At 43.2% G+C, this 19,829-nt stretch overlaps 2 protein-coding genes across 5 annotated transcripts in view; both read right to left on the bottom strand.

The window, feature by feature from the left end:
• The window catches only part of LOC118413945 (uncharacterized protein KIAA0930-like), an 8,987-nt gene extending 6,549 nt beyond the window's left edge, over positions 1–2,438 (bottom strand). Inside the window, exons 1-4 of the mRNA XM_035817620.1 lie at positions 2,283–2,438; positions 960–1,102; positions 535–639; positions 159–233 (exon numbers count right to left, since the gene is read on the bottom strand). Of these exons, the coding sequence (XP_035673513.1) occupies positions 159–233; positions 535–639; positions 960–1,102; positions 2,283–2,400 (441 nt within the window). The 5' untranslated portion in view covers positions 2,401–2,438. The remainder of the gene's footprint in view (positions 1–158; positions 234–534; positions 640–959; positions 1,103–2,282) is intronic.
• Positions 2,439–3,194: 756 nt separating this feature from the next.
• Positions 3,195–19,809, bottom strand: LOC118413901 (RNA polymerase-associated protein CTR9 homolog). 4 transcript variants are annotated; one of them, XM_035817526.1, is made up of 28 exons: positions 19,694–19,809; positions 18,291–18,389; positions 17,554–17,793; positions 17,231–17,348; positions 17,031–17,120; positions 16,770–16,830; positions 16,438–16,525; positions 16,157–16,267; positions 10,859–10,966; positions 10,494–10,613; positions 10,260–10,376; positions 10,057–10,146; positions 9,772–9,900; positions 9,168–9,440; positions 8,783–8,968; positions 8,459–8,546; positions 8,272–8,327; positions 8,053–8,145; positions 7,718–7,834; positions 7,395–7,540; positions 7,163–7,234; positions 6,679–6,961; positions 6,115–6,192; positions 5,619–5,654; positions 5,007–5,140; positions 4,648–4,866; positions 3,899–4,371; positions 3,195–3,768 (listed from the first exon to the last, which is right to left on the bottom strand). In XM_035817526.1, the coding sequence occupies exons 1-27, from the start codon at positions 19,805–19,807 to the stop codon at positions 3,918–3,920; spliced, it is 3,720 nt and encodes a 1,239-aa protein (XP_035673419.1). In that variant the 5' UTR covers positions 19,808–19,809; the 3' UTR covers positions 3,195–3,768; positions 3,899–3,917. The 4 variants fall into 4 exon arrangements, with proteins under 4 accessions (XP_035673419.1, XP_035673418.1, XP_035673420.1 ...); XM_035817525.1 differs by having other exon boundaries at positions 3,195–4,371; XM_035817527.1 differs by lacking the exon at positions 6,115–6,192 and having other exon boundaries at positions 3,195–4,371.
• Positions 19,810–19,829: the final 20 nt, after the last annotated feature.

Genomic DNA, 19,829 nt, shown 5'->3' with positions numbered 1-19,829 from the left:
TCGGGGATCACGCAGCACTATGATCAAAACTGAATACTACTACTACTTCTACTACTTATGAATGTCACATATCTATTTGTTCCAAGCCATGACAAAAAGGTAAAACTTTCTATAAGTTTCCATACTAGGATAAGCTCTAAAAAAATTGGCGTACTTACAGAGGAATATCTTTTGTGGACTGTGAGCTCCTTCCCTTCCTTGGTACACACTGCACACGTCAGCTGATATTCAAACTGTGGTGATCAGAAAATGTATGGTAAATCCATTTACTTTTGCATTGTCTTTATTTTGCAGTTTAATGGAAAAGTTTTTTGCTGTTTTAGATCTGTGATGAACTTGTTGCAATACAATGGAGACACATTTGCTCTGTCATGAATGTGCTGGCTAGGGATCACTATGGAAACTGCAAAATATTAAAACTTTGAAAGTTGAAATATTTACAGTAATTGTATAGAAGCCAAACAATACATGATTTGATATTGATTGTAAATGAACTGATCCTGAGACATACATACAGACAGGGATCTATCTTACCTGCTGTAATATAAGGTTGAGGTACACTGTCTCCTCCCAGTCTATGCTGGGGTCTCCTGGGCTGGGCAACCTTTTGGAGTCCCTTCTGTACACATCCACCTCTGTCTGTCAGGAAAAAGGAGTGACACAACATAAAGTGACATTGCAGAATTGGTACAAGACGCTGATATACTCCTGTATCTATAACAAAATGCACTCCTTGTATTTGCCCTGGAGACTCCGAATGCGCAAATGTTTCTGTTGATATCTTTTACATGTTCATGTATGGAATCATGGAAAAGGCTATAGGCAATAACAGTTTTTGGATTTCTGCACGTCTCTTGCCTACTCTGTATGTAAACATGTATAAGATATCAGCAGAAACGTTCACGCATTCGGAGTCTCCAGTGCTATCCTTATATCAGGTTTAATCCTAGCCTACATACCACAGGTTGCTGGTCCCTGGCATGTGAGATTTTTCTGATGAAGAAGAGCATGTCATCCCTCAGGTCATCAGACCCACTGTCCACCAGGTACTCTGAGAACACCTTAGTCCAGAAGGTGTTGATGGCTAGCACAACAAAGCCCCCTATTGCACAGGAATATTGAGAAAGAAAAATTGAAAGCTTCAGCTTTATTGTTCATATCTCTACATTAAATTCATCTCAACATTCCATCACAAACTGTTATTATCCTGTTGCTGTTTTTCTTAGGCAGTGCACAATGTTCTAGTCAAGAAAGCCAGGTCACTTACCATTACCAAATCTATGGGGATTCATACTACATCTGAACTTATTTGAATGTTATATTTGCGAATGATTCAAGAAACAATATCCCGTTTGCCAAGATACAAAATTGATACTGATTTGATCCAGGGAATCCACCTCTGGAGGATCAACATTGATCCCCTCGACACTGGATTCAGAACCAGATTGTTCTTATCAAGATTCAAGGGATCAGTCCCATGCTTGGGTGAATCAAGACTTTGAAATCCTGGAGTGAACTGAGGGTCAAAGAGAATATTGTGAATGTATCTCATTTTTACACAGGTGACGCATAAATGATTTGTACTATTTGGGTTCACATATGCATAGTTCTTCCACGAACAAATTGTCTGTAAATTTTGGATTCAGTACTTTGTTGATTCCAACAGTGGCAGACTGTGTCCAGTTAATTAAGCATGGCTTCCCCGCCCCCCAGCCGTGAGCGGCAAGCGTCTCCCGGCCCCCCACTGCCTCAAATTATCCACCGCCTTTTGTCGTCTACAAATTATTTACGCCTCTTCAAATGTTCCCTTTTACACACATTTAAACAGCTGACACTTGTCACCGAGTATCACGCCCAAAGAAATAAGCTTTCTTGAATTCTCCATACTAGAATATCTGCTATTTTTTGCCCCAAATGGAAAATGAATATTCTTGTTTTGGGCTAAAATTCGCGACAATACGAGAAGGGGGAGGGGCAGTATTCATCAGAATGTGAAAGCCCCGGCTAGCTAATTGAAATTCTTTTGCTCCCGACCAACAATAACATCTGTATGGCTGCTCAGTGAAGCTTTGACTCCCCAGCGGGATTCTGTACCTCTCCTTTTGTCCAGTTTCCCCTCTAACTCCGTTTCCAAGATTTCAATAACAAAGCGACGCCACAACAAAGTGTGAACACTGGAAGTGGCAAGCGGCCAAGGAAATAATTATTTACCAACTCCCAACATAGAAAACCGCAGTTTCTCAACGAAAATCACAGCTATCACATAGAAATTAAAGCAGCACCTTCCCCACTGTCTCCCCTCTGGACTCGACTCCTTTCCCTCTTGATGGAAGACAGCATGTTGTGCAGAGAGCTCCTATTTTCGGAGGAACCCGATCGACCTCGCCTAGCGGACGCCATCTTGGATGTTTATTATAGTGGGGTAAAGGTCACGGGGTCAAACAAGTTCAAAGACCTGCCGATTGTGATGACGCAATCATGTACCAGTCAGTGATGATACTCAAAGATGGTAATTGCTACTAAAGCCTCAGACTGGGACGTTTGCAGGGATTGAGATGTTGATTGTTTGTTCTGCTATATAACACCAAAACTGGGGTTTGGACGATACATCCAGGGACATTTTGAGGGACCAAAATGCCACAAATGAAATGGTTCCTGTAGCCAGACCAAGCATCAGCCTCGGCCATGTTAATCTGCCTCATTACTTACTTTGGGTACCTGCCTATGTCAATGGCTGCAAATACACCAGATATATTACTCTCCAAGCAGAGGTTGAGCCGCGTAGATATAGTACAAGTCGGAAAAATTACTCCGGTGCGCCAGTGTAATTTTTCCGACTACCACTATATCTACGCAACTCAACCTCTGCTTGGAGAGTACAGATATATATTAACTAGTGTTCTATCCTTCCTGCACATCTCAAGCCATCTATCTCTACTCACTAGATGGCATTTTCTCTTAATACAAAGTTTAACTCAGTGTTTCATTAAATGCAAATCGTAGTGGAACTAATTGTTTAACCTGGTTTCCAGCTTAGATTAGCAACCTTCTTCCAAAGAAGCATCAGGCAATGGCTAGCAAAAACTCAGATTTTTCTAAGTCTTAATTGTGTGACTTAACCCTGGATAAAAAGAGCTACAAAGAGCAACTTGTTCAAGAACTTGTAGTAAGTAGGAATAACGACTTCTTAGAAATGAGAGTTCCAATTTTTTTAATTAGTCTTCCATAGATCTACAATTTGTGACAGTTCCTGTTATAGTTGGGGAAAAATACTAGATTCTTACACAATACAGAGTACAATGTCTATCTCAATGGTGACAAACATGCTTCTTATGATATTGTAACAGAAAATGGTAAAAAGTGTCAGGTACAGATGTCAAAATGAACTGTTAGTTTAAAGCTTTGTGCTATAGATCTCTGCAAAAGAAAACAGCAGGCATGTTGCCTTCTAATGTCATTATGATGCCATGCAATGTCTTTATCTATCATGATATTGGGTAGTAAATAGTTGGCATATTCTGCAGCAATTTACAATACAACACTTCCTGTTCTACTTTCCAATGTTGTCTAGTTATCTTTACAGGGTTATGTTACATAGTTAAACACTGTATGATTTGTATGTTGTAGGGCTGAAAAATACCTGGTTAAATGCCATTAAAAGAGACTTATTACGATATTTTACCAGTAAATACACACAAATTCTATGACCGATATTGTCAAGATACTATTGTGTTTGCCCCTTTGGGGTTCACACTGGCAGGTGCATCCCTAATCTCTAAGCAGATCCACGGTGGCGTAATATAGTATCAAACCCACCGTAGGTGCCCGTTAGACTCCCTTTGGCCAGCTTTGATACTATCTTATGGCACGTAGGATCTGCTTGGAGATTAGTGCATCCCATTGTTGTGATGAGTAGTCTAATCTGAGTCACTGTTCTCTGATGCTGACTTGGCACCCCCACTAGCTGAGCTCTCATTCCCAGAGCTCCTGGTCCCACCTGACTCCTTCCCAGAGCCTTCATTGCCTGACTCATTCCCAGTGCCCGATTTCTCATTGGCTGACTCATTCCCACTGCCCGATTTCTCATTGGCTGACTCATTTCCACTGCCCGACTTTTCATTGGCTGATTCGTTGTCGCTACCAGAGCGAGACCGTGCTGACTCGCTTCCACCGCCCGATTTTGCTGATCGGTCAGACTTCTCGTTGTCGGAGCCACCGCCACTTCCTGACTTCTCTGACTCTGAGTTATCGCTATCGGAGAGGACCCTCGCCCTTCCACGTACTCCTCCTGCCTTGCGTTCACGTATGCGCTGACTGCCGCTGTCGCTGGAACTACCGCTCTTGTTGGAAGCCTTATCACTCTCCTTGCCACTGAAAATGCAGAATTGCAAACTTTTGTCATCTACAGCTCTTTGTTGTTCTATGCAGTAATTTGAAGAAACTCATTTAGTGTATTAAGTTGTTAAATAAATTTTAATGAATTCTAAAACCTCTCACCCCACTAAGCCTACTAAGGCTGCAATTTATCTTTATGCACTTATTGCTAATAAACCAGTCATCCCTCCATCAATCCATTACCTGATGCAAAGAAGAGCCTAATTCAGTCTAGCTCATCCACACTACTTAGATAGTAGCTAGCCCTCTCACCTGTCAGGCTCTGCAATCTTCAGTTTCTCGTCATCCGAGCTGGAGTCGCTGGAGGAAATGATGGCCTTGGACTTGACCTTGCTCAGCTGTTTGGCAGACAGCTGCGGCTCCATCGAAGTGACTCGGCGAGACTTTGGCTCTTTGGGCTTGCGTTTCCGTGGACGCTTCCCAGCCTGTCCGTCTTCGTCATCGCTGTCAGCAGCTTCACGGGCTGGTTTTCTGTGGAATGATACATACATTGCTTTTTAATGAACAGAATAGCAGGGCACATATGTGAGTGACAGTACCAGCAGAAAGCTGAGATATCCAGTGACCCTTCATGATGTAATAACGGTCATATAATTACAAGTACATCTAACCTTTCCCTCTTTCTCTTCTTCTTCTCTCCTTCCACTCGTTTCTTCTTCCTGGGCACGCCCTCTGCACCCCCCTCCCCACCACTCATGCTGCTGCCGCTGCCATCATCGATGATGTCGTCCACCTCTCGCTTACGCTGAAAGGAACAAATTGACATTTAAATATCAAAATGTGGTGAAATCAATGAGTCAGTATCATTGCCTCCAAGTTTGACTCAAACTGAAACATGCCGATTAATAAAACATTCAAATAGTTATGGAAATAAGAAATAGATGATAGCAACTATGGTATGCATATATTCGTGTGTGCTAAAATATCACATGGTGAAGAAGCCAGTAATCCGAGCAAAAAAAGGCATTGTCAAAATAGCACATCATCAGTACCCCTGTTACAGTACAGTGGTACTGCCTAAATCTAGTCAACCATGCTGCATTTCAAGACCAGTCTTCTCTGATAGTAGAGTGTGCAAAGCTTCTACTTGTGGGTGGCATGACAAGGGTTACGGTGTTACCTAATGACAACCTTCTCTCTTAGGGATCACTGCCAAGCTGTTATTCCAGCAGCATACTGGCATACTCCATGCACACCCTCGGGTAGTGAACCTACCAACTCACCCTTTGAGAGTTCTTTATGCTGGGATCATGTATAAACTGGGGGCAGGAGGTGTGGACAGGGTACAGAAGAGAGAACACACACAGAAAGAAAAGAGATTGTGTTGAAATAATCATTTACAGATAGCAACTGAATTCTTTCTCCTAAAGATATAATAATGGTCATGAGCAAGGGATACATCTTGATCCCATGTGATTCATTTTGAACTGAAACAAGTAACCTGTCAAAGATACTGACAAAAACATCACACACTGCCCTGTCCAATACCCAATATACATTCTGCAATCAAAGTAGGTATAAATCCCCCAAAATGACAATTTCTGACGAAGCAAGTATAACACAGCAGACCAACAACCTTCCAGACATATAGATAGAAATTTTAAAACCACAGAATATACAAATATATGTACTTCCTTGGGCATAAGATATCACCCTTCTTTGCTACTTGTTAAAACCTTGAGCAACATGACCTAACTCTGGAACAATCCCAGAGCTTACCAGTCCGCCCTTTGACCTTGATTTCTTCCTGACAGGCATACCATCATCATCATCAACTGTCTCTGAGTAGTGCACTTTCTTTGGGTTAGAGTCACACAAGGAACAGACATCACAGCAAAGACAGGAGAGAAGACACAGGAATTTAATATGATGAAAAAAGGTAGAAAGAGACAATACAACAAAGGAAGAAAAGAAAATGGACAGAAAAGGAGAGAAACAAAATACACTAGATGAAAGGGGATGTGAGTAAATTGAGAAGATAAACAGACAACAAGGAAGCAATCTTGTTACAATAACAAAGATTTTCCAATATGAGTATAGACTGAACAAAAATGTCACATAAACAAGGACAAAGAATGGGGTAAAAGAGTGTGAAAAGAGCAAATACAATCAGAAGGGGTGGTTAAAGATTAAGGATTATGATACATCAAAATGAAAAGCAAATTTAAAGCTAAAGTCACGGCAGCTAAAGACGTAAAGGCTTTCCCCTATTTGATCAAAGGCTAACACCATGTTTTGTTAGAGTGCCACAGATATTAGTACATTACATAATACCAAACTCACCCGTCCACCACCGCCCTTCTTCCTGGCCTTCGGCTCATCTGGCGGTTCATCCGGCAACACCAGGAGGTTCTTGGTCTTGTCGAGGTACTGACGTCTCTTTTCCTCCAGCTCTCGCGCCTGCTGCTCACGCTCTTCCGTCTTCTTACGCTGCTCTTCCAGCTGCTTCTGCCGGAGGGCCTCGCGCTCCTGCTCCTGCCGCATCCGCACCTCCCGCTCCTCCTCGTCCTGACGACGGGCCCGCGCCACGTGGTACTGCGCCTGGCTCAGCAAATCTGAGCACTGCCTGGGATGGGTGTTATTATAAAGGGAATTTTACTAAAACTTTTAGAGCTCGTGCGTGATGCAAGACAAAGGAAAGAAGAGCTAGCATTTCCCAGAGATACTCAGTCAAAGCTATGTATAAATCAACAATTGTCTAAAACAGCCATCAGTTAAAGATGCTTTGAGGCAACTTTTCTCATGAGTGCAATGTCTTTTCATTTACCTGGCTTCAAGCTCTGCCTGTTTCAGGTCAAACCTCATACGGTCACCCTCTCGGCTCAGGTAGTTGAAATACCTGGGGAAAAAACAAACACATGATTAATTTGTTTTCTACAAATAAAGGTATGTCATATGGACAGCTTAGCATATCCAATTTGTAACCTCTTGTTGGTCTATATTGGAAGAGATTTCTACATAAATTTTCCTGTATAGGGACTGCTGAAAAACTACAGTACCTGTGTGCCAGTTCCAGCTCCCTGACAGCTCCCAGCACAGTCTTCAGGTTACTCTTCTCATCCTTCAGTACAGAAGTGGCCATCTTCTGCATCACCAGTGACATGTTGTACAGCAGGACAGTGTCATGTGGTGACACATGACGGGCCTGCATAGAAAACAATGAGAATGGCTTTAGATGGAATATCCTGGTGCAACAGTTACACAAAGCATTAGTGTGAAATTTATGAAAATTAGACTCAAATTTTAACTGCAATTAAGATCAATATTTTCAACATATGTAAAATTCCATACAAAAATACTCCACAGTGGGAACTGCAGTTACCTTGAGCAGGATCTGTCGACACTCCTTGTGCTTGCCCAGCTTGTAGTACGCCCGAGCCAGGTACAGCAGCACGTCTGTGTCCTGGCACTTGTAGAACTTCTTCAGACAGTTCTCATACTGCAGAGGAAAATCAGGTCACAGGAAGGTAAAAGGTCAGGTCACAACTGGGATCATATTGTCTTCAAGGTTAAAAGTCAGATAGAAAGTTCACAGCTGACAAATCATTTTCCTTAAGGGTGAACATGAGCATATAACAAATCTACGCAGTTCTACATACTCTAACATATGCATGGCTACATACTATAAGGTAGATATAAATGAAAGAGTTTCCTTACCATCTGAATGGCACTGACATATTGGCGCTGCTCCACATAGATGTGAGCCAGGTTCAGCCATACATCACGCATGTCTGCTGTGGCCTCACGGACCTGAACGGTGATAGAGAACAGCCATTGAATGATTTTTGTAGTCTATGTCTACAACAGTGCAAAACACACACTATTAATGACAATGCTAAAGCATATTAAACCAACCAAAATATCACAAAGACATACCTGTGCAAAGACATCTCTGGCCTCTCGGATACAGTTCTTCTGAGCCAGAACTGCGCCTGGAATAAGACACAAAAAACCCTTGATGTTAGTCCATAACTTTCAAATACTACATGAGAAAGTTTTCACCATAAAAAGCTGAACTGACTATAAAAATTTGCAGATTAGAAATGGTATTGGTTGGCCTTACCAATGCCATTGGCAGCATAGAGGTTCTTAGGGTCATTCCTCAGGACCTGTTTGTACATGGCCAGGGCACGGTCCTGATGTCGCTTTTCCTGAGAAAGGTAAGTGAACAACACGGTTAAATGAGAAATCCAAGAAAAAGATGATAGATGCAATAATGCTGAATGAAAATGTAAAAACCTTCTAGGCCATTTGATCATTATTCACAGGTACGGCTATCTTAGACCATGAAGTTTAAGGCTAAAAGCAGTACTACTATATCATTTCTTCATCATTTTCTGAGTAACGTAAACTATGCATTTTTATACTGCAGATGGGATAAAAAGACCTTTTCCTTGTCCCTCTGTGGCTGGTGGAGTGTCTGTAGCCACACATTACCCAGGGCCAGCATGGAGTAGGCATCGCTGGCTGTGTCTGGGTGCTTCAGGATCCGCTCAAACTTCTTCTGGCCTGGGCCCCACTCTTGCTTAGCCAAGTGGAGGTTACCAATCAGGGACCAGGCATCTGGGTGGTCCTGCAAGTAGGGAGAAATAAGACTATGATCAAAATATGGCAAGGTCTGGGACAAGAAGAGTATGATGTTCAAAAAGGAGGGAGAAGTAGGACTTTCATCAGGATAGGGTAGGTTACAGATTTGAATCAGAAAGTAGGAATTAAATGCAGTCCTAATAGAACAAAGCAACATTAAAAACATAGAGAATATTGCCACTTACCTGATTAATCTGGAGGGCTTCCTTGAACCAATCAGAAGCCTCGTAGATCTGCCCCCTGTCCCTGGCCATACAGCCGAGCCGTAAGTAGCAGTCCACATAGTTGGGATGTTCCCTCAGCACCTCCTTGTACAGCCTCTCAGCATCCTGGTACATACACAGTGCCTCGAACAGTCGCGCCAGGTTGTAGGATGTGGTGACGGATATGGCGCTGTAGTACGTCTCATCGTGCTGTGCCTCCTGTTTGGAGCGGTCCAGCGAAGCTACGTAGTATTTCTGCAAAATGAGAGAACGTCTTATAGATATAGAGAAAAAACAGCTCATATGTTAGTTCAATACCAAGCACTTATCTCTGTCAATACCATTTGCACTACCTGTTCATTGATTTAAATTCATTTCAAAGCAAGGCTTTTCATACTTTTACTTTTGTATGGCCAAAGCCTCATATTTATGGAATAATAAAAAATTCATATATAAACCTTTTTGACCGAATTTTTTTCTCAATTGATGGCACAGCAAAAAAGTGAATTTGTCCATCCAGTGAGAAAAACATAAATCTGAATAGGCCAGAATATACTAGGTTTACAATAAGAGCTGTTCTCCTGACCTTTGCCTCCTGTAAGTTTCCCAGTCTGAAGTGCAGAGCTCCCACATTGTTCAGGATCTCTGGTGGCACATCAGCCTGAACCTTCTCCTTCAGGATACGTGTGGCAGTGCCATAGGCTTGAAGAGCCCCCTGTCATCAAAAACAATAACTGCAGTCTTGACGGATACCACAACACTTGAAGGATACCACAGACAGCAAAACAGGCTGACAAATAGAGAGGGGATAAGACATATCTTGAATTGAAACTCAAGCAAGACTGAAAACGTACATAGTCAGGCTCCTTACCTGAATATCAGACTGCTCCAAGATTTGTGCCAGCTCTATCCATGCTTCCACATCATCAGGAAACTGTTCTGTCACTTTCTTCAGGTGTTGCTATAGGAGAAAAGGCAAAGTTTTGCTGTTACAAAAGGATACATTTTCTAAATACAGTGATACAAAAAAGGGAGTGGAACGGTACTAACTTTTTATAAACACATACTATGTACCTTGGCAATGTCTCTCTTTTCCTGGTCAGAGGACTGTGCGTACAGCGAGCCCAGGATCTTCATAGTCTCATAGTTGTTGGGGAAGTGTTTCAGAACCTTCTCAAAGCACTGGGCTGCCTGTGGAGCAATCCAAGGCAAAAAATATTATTTCAGTGGAATTAATCAGTTATTACAAAACTGGAAAATAAGCCTGCCAAACGTTAAAAAGTCATAAAAACAACAACTACCACTCACATTTTCGTTATCTCCTCTGTAGATGTACATCTGCCCCAGTCCAAACTGAGGCAGGACAAACTGTGTGGAGGCAAACTGTGTTGCCTGGTAGTAGTACTGGAATGCCTGGTCATAGTCTCCCTGTCAGGTGTCAACAGTCAGAACACATCAATGAAGGTTAGACATCCAGGTAAAAACATTCCGAACAATCTTACAACTATCTTTAATCAAGCAGTTGATAAGAAAAGACCTTAGTTTGGGAAGAACTTTTCAACAAGGTTTTTAAACAAGTGGTTTAAGATGTCACCCTTACTAATATGACAACAGAATACAAAGGACTTTTCTGGCACGACCTCAACAGCTTGTTTTACATCAAAGTTACCAACCTGTACATGGAAGGACCTAGCTAGCTGATAACAGGACTCGGCCTGGATGGCCTCCACCTCTGTGCCATGGAAGGCGTGCAGGGCCAGATGTTGCACCTTGTTGTAGTCCTACATTTAGAAATACACATAAAACATTTAAATTTCTACAAGGAAATGTGTTCAAGGGTGTAAGTACAGAACAACACTACAGAAAACATCTCTCATGGTACCCACTAGTGCTGTACTGCTACATGTAAAGACAAATATTGGCAATACAGGCTATATACACACATACACAGAGAAGAAATAGATGGTAAATGTTTTGCAAACATCAAGCAAATTAGAAATTGTACTAACCTGTGCAGGACAGGTATAATTGTCCCTGCATCCCTCGTTGTCAGGCAGACTGAATCAGAGAATGACTTCAGGTGTATCTGAGCCTGACCACCCCCATGTAGCCTCACTTGGTAGCTCCCAAAGTTGAAAGGTCACGGGTTACCCATGATTCCTCGTCGCGCATGCGCATCAGTCTACTGTTTGTAGAACTCCTGGCCGAAGTAGTCTCGGGAGGGACTTCATAGGAACAAGAAAAATTCCTTACCTGCCAGGGAGGGAGTCTGCCTGACAACGAGGGATGCAGGGACAATTATACCTGTCCTGCACAGGTTAGTACAATTTCTAATTGTCCCCTGCATCCTCTCGTTAGTCAGTCAGACTGAATCAGAGAATGACTTCAGGTGACTTTGTAGCCTGAGGCCAGGACATAAGACCAGTACATGAATATAAGATATCACATGAAGATATCCCATGAATATAAGATATTACATGAAGATATTACATGACAGATGTAAGATATCACATGAAATATGATATCACATGAAATAAGATATCACACGAATAAGATATCACATGACTTCTGTATTAGTTCACAAATAAGCAGAGGGAGACCAGATGGTTGACTCAAACGAGCCCCCCCCTCTTCTTTTGCCGCAGCAACCACAGAAGCACTTCTTGTGGAGAGTCCAGGAACTGGGTATGACCAAGGTTGGCTCCTGTAGAAACAGAGATAAATCATACCACAGAGGTTGCAGGAGTCACGGCCTGATGTGGCTCCAACCAGCACACACAAACAATCCTGACATAAACCGTGACTTATGCTGTTGACACCTAGACTTTCCATAGAGGGGACTGGAGAATTCTCCTACCCCGCGGCAAAAAACTTGGCAAACACAACATGTGCCACCATACCTTACCATGGAACCATAACAACTATTGAAAGGTGACACTGAATCCGTCAAGAAAACTCTTCTTGTAGTTGATCTCCAAGAAGGAAGAGATGGAACTCTTACTGCCAAGTAAAATAATGATTAATGAACAAGCTGAAGTGACAGGATCTCCTGGAAAAAAAACACTATTAGAAAACTTTACCAATGTCCCATGTGAAACATACTTAGGTAAAGCTGGCCGTCTCTCACAAGAAACGCCTTACCAGCAGGAGTGTTCCTAAAGGTTGACCTTCTGCATTGTAAATTGAAGATCTGTAGAGAACAAGGTCCTGACCGTAAAACTTCTCACACAAGAACTGTAAGAAAAACCAGCAGTTTGTTAGATATGCAGGGACCCTAGTCCTCCTGACTGCACCAGCTACTCAAGTTGTAACAAAAAAATGAGGAATACTGAATCTGTATTCCAAAACCCCAGTACGCCCTCAGGAACCTGGGTAGTACTGGCAAAAGTCTGTACTGACTGTACTGTCACCGGCAACATGCTGTGCAGCTTGTTGAAGCCACTCTACCTCTGAGTGAGTCGCACTCAAGATAGTAGACAGTAGATGTGAAGGAGTAGCAGAACTGGTTCTTCGGCTTACATCTCCAGCAGGTGAGTAGTAGACTGCTGTGTCTCATCTGGAGTGATGAGAAGTAGGTGAACCTCATCCTGTTGTACCTCCCAGATTGTCCAAACAATCAGAAGAATGGGCAGAAGGTCGACAACTGCCTTGAGTCGTTTCATTTATAGTTGTTGGCTTGATCGGAGTGTGAACCGATCCACCTTCCCACCAAGTAGAAAAGGACTCTGAAAAACTCTAGACGTTAGCCGGTCCAGAGTCAACCTACAGTGGTAGCTGGAGTTGTTTAGGATGCGAACATATCCACCCCCTTAAGAGTAGTGGAAATGTCGTCTGAAGACTCAAGAACGTATGTCGATCTAGAGTCCAAGTCGTGGCTACAGGTAATGCCGGGAGCCGACATCCTGTCACACATATCCCCATTTGAAGAGTGCTGTGCTGATACAGACCATCTCTGTCTGTGTACCACTGCCACAGGACGAAGATCACCCTTAGCAAAACGGTGATCTTGCACCTCCTGGATGATTCAGTTGAGCCATCACTGTTGAGTTGTAAGAGCAGACTGTGTCCGCTCACCATCTCCTTGTAGAAACCAAGGACAGATGAGGAGGTGTCCTGCCGTCCCAGCTGTGTGCTGACCTCTCTTCTACAGACCAGTGTCTTCCTGCGGAAATGCTGCTGAAGAACTGCCGAGGTGCCGAGGGCTGCACTGTAGTCGTGACTGTACAACTGAAGTCTTCACCAGACTTCAGCGTACCTGAGCTGCATCTGACGGCAGCCCAAGAAGCTGAGTTCCTCTTGTCACTTGAGGAACTGCGATGAGCAGACACCTGAAGACTTCTGAAGTGCCAACTGACACTGTTGTGGCTAGCGCTCTCCCCGCCAAGCTGCCAACGTCTCTGCCAAGACGATTCTGTCTGAAGACAGAAAGTTGTCTGCTAGATGCTGTGACTCCAACACCTTGTAGTCAGGGACCAAGTTGACCTCTGCATAGCGTCAAGCCGACTGCTGCGTTGACTCTCGGGATGAAAACCTGGGTTGAGAGCAGTTGTTGACTGTAGTTGTCAACAGTTGTCGTCCAGAAAGACGATAAGATGATCTGCGCTGTCTCTGCTCGGGAAGAACCATAAGGTGAGAGCAGCTCCATACTCTAGTTGTCAACAGTTGCCATCGTCCATGTAGCCCTCCAGACGATAGCCAGGACCAACATCCACTCAGTTCAGGGATGAACACCTTCAAAACAATTGAAGGCTGTGCGTCGTTGGGACTCCGATAAGGAGACAACGAGCCGGAAGAAACGCCCGCTGGAACCCCCAGCGATGTCGGTTCTCTACGTCTACTGGGATGTGAAGAAGCATCCTTCTGATGACCTTCCCCACGTAGTCTCCCAGCTGGATGAGGTGTTCAGGAACACCCAACTTGGCATCCTAAAGACGAACCTGTAGAAAAAACTTGTCTAAAAGGCAAGAAAAAGTAAACAGGTGATACGGAAGTTGTTCCATCACACCCCTGGTAAGCAAGTTCTTACCTACCACTCATGTGGGGTAACCTGTGGAAGGAAGAAGAAGCCACACCGTCTTGTGGCGATCTGCTCCCACTTGTACCCCTTCACGCACTGTAGGGTCCTGGGATCTACAGACGCCTGCTGCCACCGCCGTAGGAAGTGGACTAGTCTGCCTCTGCGCAGAAGCCGCATACTGTGGAGTACAGGTTCATGGATGGTTGAACACCTAAGTGTCTCTCTTGTTGGAGATGCGTCAGCTAAATGTCCAACCTCACTGCTGAAGAGTTGAGAAAGACTGCTGTGCAGTACCGACGAGAACCACCCCGACAGTAGCTTGGCCTCAGCAAGTAGTTGTAGTAGAGTGTCTCCGCTCGACGACCTGTGGCCGATGCTGTAACAACAACTGTGTCTAGCTGTTGACTTGTTCTGCTTGTCAACACTGCCGAATGGGCCTAGTCTCTGAGGCCAGGTCGACGACCTTTATCCCAGATCGAGGGAACAGAGGATCTAAGAAAAAGACCCTGGGAAAAACTCACATAAAAACCCACATGTGCAAGACAATTGGGCAAGAACAGAGCCTAGGAAGTAAGAAACTGTCCTAGCAATCATACATAACAAACTGTAGTTGTTCAAAAACTACAACACTGAAAACTGTAGTTGTTCAAAAAACTACCACAACTGAATTAACTGCCTCGGTTAATTCATTACTTTGTTAAACAAAAGGATTTCCAACCTGCCACTAAAAATAGAAACATTGTACAAGTACATTGAAACATAAATGTGAGAACAAAGAGCTCACCCTGCTTCATGTAATGGCAGCTGACTACCGCTCTTGATGCTGTGTAGTTGAAGTCAGCACCGCCAACGTGGACAAGCGTTGTTCGGCGTGCTGTTGTCTCCAAGTCGTTGCCACGACAGGGCTTGTCGTGCTCAAAGTACATCTTCTCTTCAACCACCAAGTCGTCAGCAACACAAGGTGCCTGACTGACTTCTTCATCGGGCCTAGCTGCACCCACGAAGACACTGTCGTCCCAGCAGCCGCTAACGCTCCTGCTGTCCCGTCGCAAGCTGTGGACAGCCGCGTCACGTCGCCGTTGCTTCTCTGGAACGGCCCCATTGGAGACGAAGCATGCCGGAACCCGGCATAGGTTGACAAAACTGCGTCCTCATCTATCTTCAAAAATCACCAGCGTTTCTGAAATAAAAACAGAAAAATACGTACATCGCTGGTAGCGGCCGGTGAAAACTTCGTTGACGCCAGCCCTGTCGTCTTCATCTTCTTTGTGGCCGCCGATAGCGATGTCGCCACCTTCTTCTTGGCGCCAACTTCTCAACTTCTTCTTGGCGCCATCCTTCTCGGTTCGCGGTCGGAGCAAGCTCGACAACCTTCCCGAACTCGAGACCTCGAACTCCATCGCTTGAGTACCCCCGAAAGAGCACCCAAAACGCCCAAAACTGGCGTAGAAGTCGACGTTGAAGACTGACGATAGTAATGGCGCCGACCCTCGGCGCACATGTTGACGAACTTGTTCGGAGTTCTTGCGGCTCCCGTCGCTGCAAAGCCGCTAAAAACTCCTGCGCCGCCCGTAGAAAAACGCCGAGCCGCCGAAGTCTTCGAAGAAAGTCGTGTCCGGGTCCCAAAACACGCGTTGGGACCCCAAAACTGGAGCTGGAAACTACCGGAGGTGTTTACAGTACGCTCTAAAATTTAGACTGATGCGCATGCGCGACGAGGAATCATGGGTAACCCGTGACCTTTCAACTTTGGGAGCTACCAAGTGAGGCTACATGGGGGTGGTCAGGCTCAGATACACCTGAAGTCATTCTCTGATTCAGTCTGACTGACTAACGAGAGGATGCAGGGGACAATTTGCTATTGATTAGAAATGTGTCTTATGTGGCTCCAATGCTTTGTCATCCATCTACAGATTTCCCAACTTATCATATATTTAGTGTCATTTGGACAAACCTTTTTGAAGAAGAAGTGGTTGGCGAGGTGGTTGAGTACCATGGGGTTAGTGGAGTCTATGGTGTAGGCCTTGGACAGGTACTGTACACCTCGCTTGATGGATTCCTTGTCCTGGGAGGAAAAATAAAAGCATACGTTTGTCAAGCTATAAAAATACAGCTTAGCTGAATCTATTTGCCAAATCTGACAAATTGTCATTTTAATCTGTTTATAATTGCTCTTAATCTGTTAGATCTAACATTCATGTTTCTGAAGAGTTTTTTTTAAATATGGGAACCTACTTCTTTGCTGTTGAGTTCTAAGATTGCCAGGCCCACCAGAGCTCCCACACACTTGGGGTTCAACTCCAGGGCTCTCTGGAAGGCAAGTCTGGGGAGAGATGAGGTGGTTAATAGACCATTTTGCATTAAAGAATATCAATAAAGGAATACATCATTCTCAAAAATCAATACAAATATGGCAAATTCAAGATATTTATTCAATTTCCTTTCCATCACACAACTATATTCAAACTAGAACAATGTCTTGCTATAGAGCTATATGTAGGCCTAAACTTAACTGGTCTTTAAGCATAGCCAATCTAAGAGGTATGGCTACAGAAATGTGCTTGTACCTTGCTTTATCTGCCTTGCTGAGTTTCATGAAGCAATGTCCCATACCCAGTCTGACTTCAGCTGTGGTATGAAGAAATATATAATGTTGATGAACTTTTCATTAACATTCAATAACACCACATGGCTATTCCAATGAAAAAAAGTGCAGCATATGTGCACTGACAACAATAGATGAAAATGACAATGCAACATTATAATTTACAAAGATAGCACTTTTGTTCTATAATGGATTTAGAGCAATACTATGGAGTCACACCTACCTGGACAGTTGGGATTTGTTCTTAAAGCTTTCTTGTAGTAAGCCAGAGCTCCTCTGTAGTCCTTCTTGTTAAAAGAGATACAGGCCTTCCCTATATGAGGATAAACAAGTTTAAATCTCATATCGATTTCATACCAAATATTTATTTAAAAAATCTCAAATCAACAACTGTATGTGCAACTGATATATGTAGAAACCTACCCAACAGTGCAGGGATGTTGTTTGGAGACTGGTTCAGTACAAAGTTGAACTGAGCATCAGCCTGGTCCATCTTGTCTCCCTCCAGCAGACAGAAACAGGCACGGCCCAAGAGATGGTTCTGTATGGGAAGGAATACAAAGGAAAAATGCCCACAACTATATTTAGATCAGTGTAAGAAGTTTTGCTATGTTGATCAAAATGAAAAGAAATTGTGACAGCAAGATTTGGGAGATTTTACAGAAAAGTTCATCAAAATTTACACACCAACATAAGGTGGTCAGTACTGATCAGGCAAAAAGTGGTAAGAACTTGTGACCTCTGACCTGGTCGTACATGATGATTTTGTCGGCCATGGTGTACAGGAGCGTTGCCTGCGTGAACAGCTCCTTCTTACGGTCCTTGTTCTTCTCCTTCCGTGCCTGCTGGACATAGTACGCAGCCAGGGTGTCCAGGGACTTCATCTGGTCAATCTCGTGGTTTCTGTAGTCATGGTTGGCGTCTGTCCGCGCCGCCTCCAGAATCTTCACAAAGTCTTGAGCCTTACCCTGTTTGTAATACTCCAGCTGCAAGAGACATGAACAGGTATTCACATAAATTGATCTATTTGATCACATATATACAGAGAACATACTGTATGAAAACTTGCTGCAAAATATATATCTGTATCTTGCAACGTTTAATTCTCACCCAAGTCTACATTTATATGTCCTCTGCCAGACATATTCCAATCCTGACCATGATGGCATCTATATCACCTTCCTCAGTGCAACACTCACTATCTTTATCATTTATGTGTCTTGTAATAACTGTCCAATAGAATTCATCACTGTTTCTGTTGGATATTTGATTGGCATTTCATCTGAATCCCATCCATGGCATGCGATTTCATTTCCGACACAACCAAATAAAAGTATGTACAGGGTATTATCCATACAATTAAATCTAAGGACACAACTGTATACACGCTAATGACGTGTTTTTTAGGACAGTGCTCAAAGAGTGTAACCACAATCAATGCTCCCTATAAAGTCTCGCAGCCATAGTTTGTGTGTGTACGTACAGCCAGTGTGATCCACACGGTGAGGACCACATTTTCCTGACGTAGGATGTTCAACACCTCCTCTCCATCAGGCAGCTGGTCAAGGTCAAGTTCTATAACCTGCAACATGTATAAACATACAAGTTAGTCACATAGTATGTAATATCGGCTATATATATAATTTTCAAAATCATATAATGTTACAGTATCAGGGCTCGAAATACTGGGTGCATGTGCACCCAGGTGCACCCAAAATTATAGCTGTGGGTGCACAGGGTGCACCCAAATATTTTCTTAGGTTTATGTATGAAAAGATAATGTCTAGTATACATCATATTCTTGACATCTAAGTGTTAGAAAGATAATAAAAATGTCTGTCATGGTACTTGTTTAAGAATTTGATAGCTTGTACTTAAGTTTTATTATTAGGTTATTACTTAAACTTAAGTGGTGCACCCAAAAATTTTTTGGTGCACCCAATTTTTTAAGCTGGGTGCACCAGTGCACCAAAAACGAATTTCGAGCCCTGAGTATGATATGTGTACATGAAACCTGAAATCACAATATAGAGTAGAATAGAGTACAGAACAGTAGACATTTGGTTTGCTAGGATGAAGAGCATGAACTTAAACACTATTAGTTCATGCAAAAAGTAGCATGATCTGAATGATTGAAATTTCAAGTTGCTGTAGAGCAGAAATTCTGTCTTAAAATTTAAATGCAGTCATCAGGCATCGGCAAGCTTGATTAAAAAAACAACTTCTGCTTCACTCAGTGGCAAAAGAACAAGATTCCAGCTTGTTCCTTCATTAGGTAACATGTGGAGAACATATATGAGACATACAACACAGCAGAGGACAGCAGAGACAGACATCACCACGCTGGCTGGAATGAGAGAAGACCTTTCAGAAGGAATCAACAAACAGATGTACATGGCCTTCTCCCAGTACACTGAGAGTACACGCCGTTTCGACGTACTCTCCTAGAAACTCCTCCAGCAACTCTCAAGCACAAAGAACCAAGAGTTAAATACCAAGAGAGACTTTTGACTCAAAAGCGAACCATGTGTTACTCAGCACCAAGAGGCCACGTCTAGCGAAATAATAGACGTTAAACGAGGACAACAACAACAACAAAAAAGTAACATCAAAATCAGTCCGATCGTTTACATGTAGCTTTAATGTAAGTTCTATGATTTCACTGCTAGTAAAGTTCAGAAGAAGAAAAAATATTATGAAGACAAGAAATTGAAGAAAATTTGAGAGACTGCAACATGAGGTGTGATGGAACAAATCAACAACACCGAAACAACTGAAACTGAGACCCACTAGCGCCACAAATATGAGTGAGGAACTATGATCAGATTCTGTTCATGAACAGTGGCGAAAAAGTATTCCCTAAAAAGTTTGAAATATTGCACAAACCTCGTCAGTATCCCGCAAGGGGATTTCGACGGATCCAGCGGCCACCAGCGCCGCCATCTTGCCTTGATCAATACGATCAATATTGATAAATCTCGGAACATCTCGTGAGAACATACGAGGGTAGCATAAGATGACG

The sequence above is a fragment of the Branchiostoma floridae genome, chromosome 4 (genome assembly GCF_000003815.2).
Source record: "Branchiostoma floridae strain S238N-H82 chromosome 4, Bfl_VNyyK, whole genome shotgun sequence".
Lineage (NCBI taxonomy): Eukaryota > Metazoa > Chordata > Leptocardii > Amphioxiformes > Branchiostomatidae > Branchiostoma > Branchiostoma floridae.
Note: the sequence above shows the minus strand (reverse complement) of the source record. Positions and strands in the feature narration are given on the sequence as shown.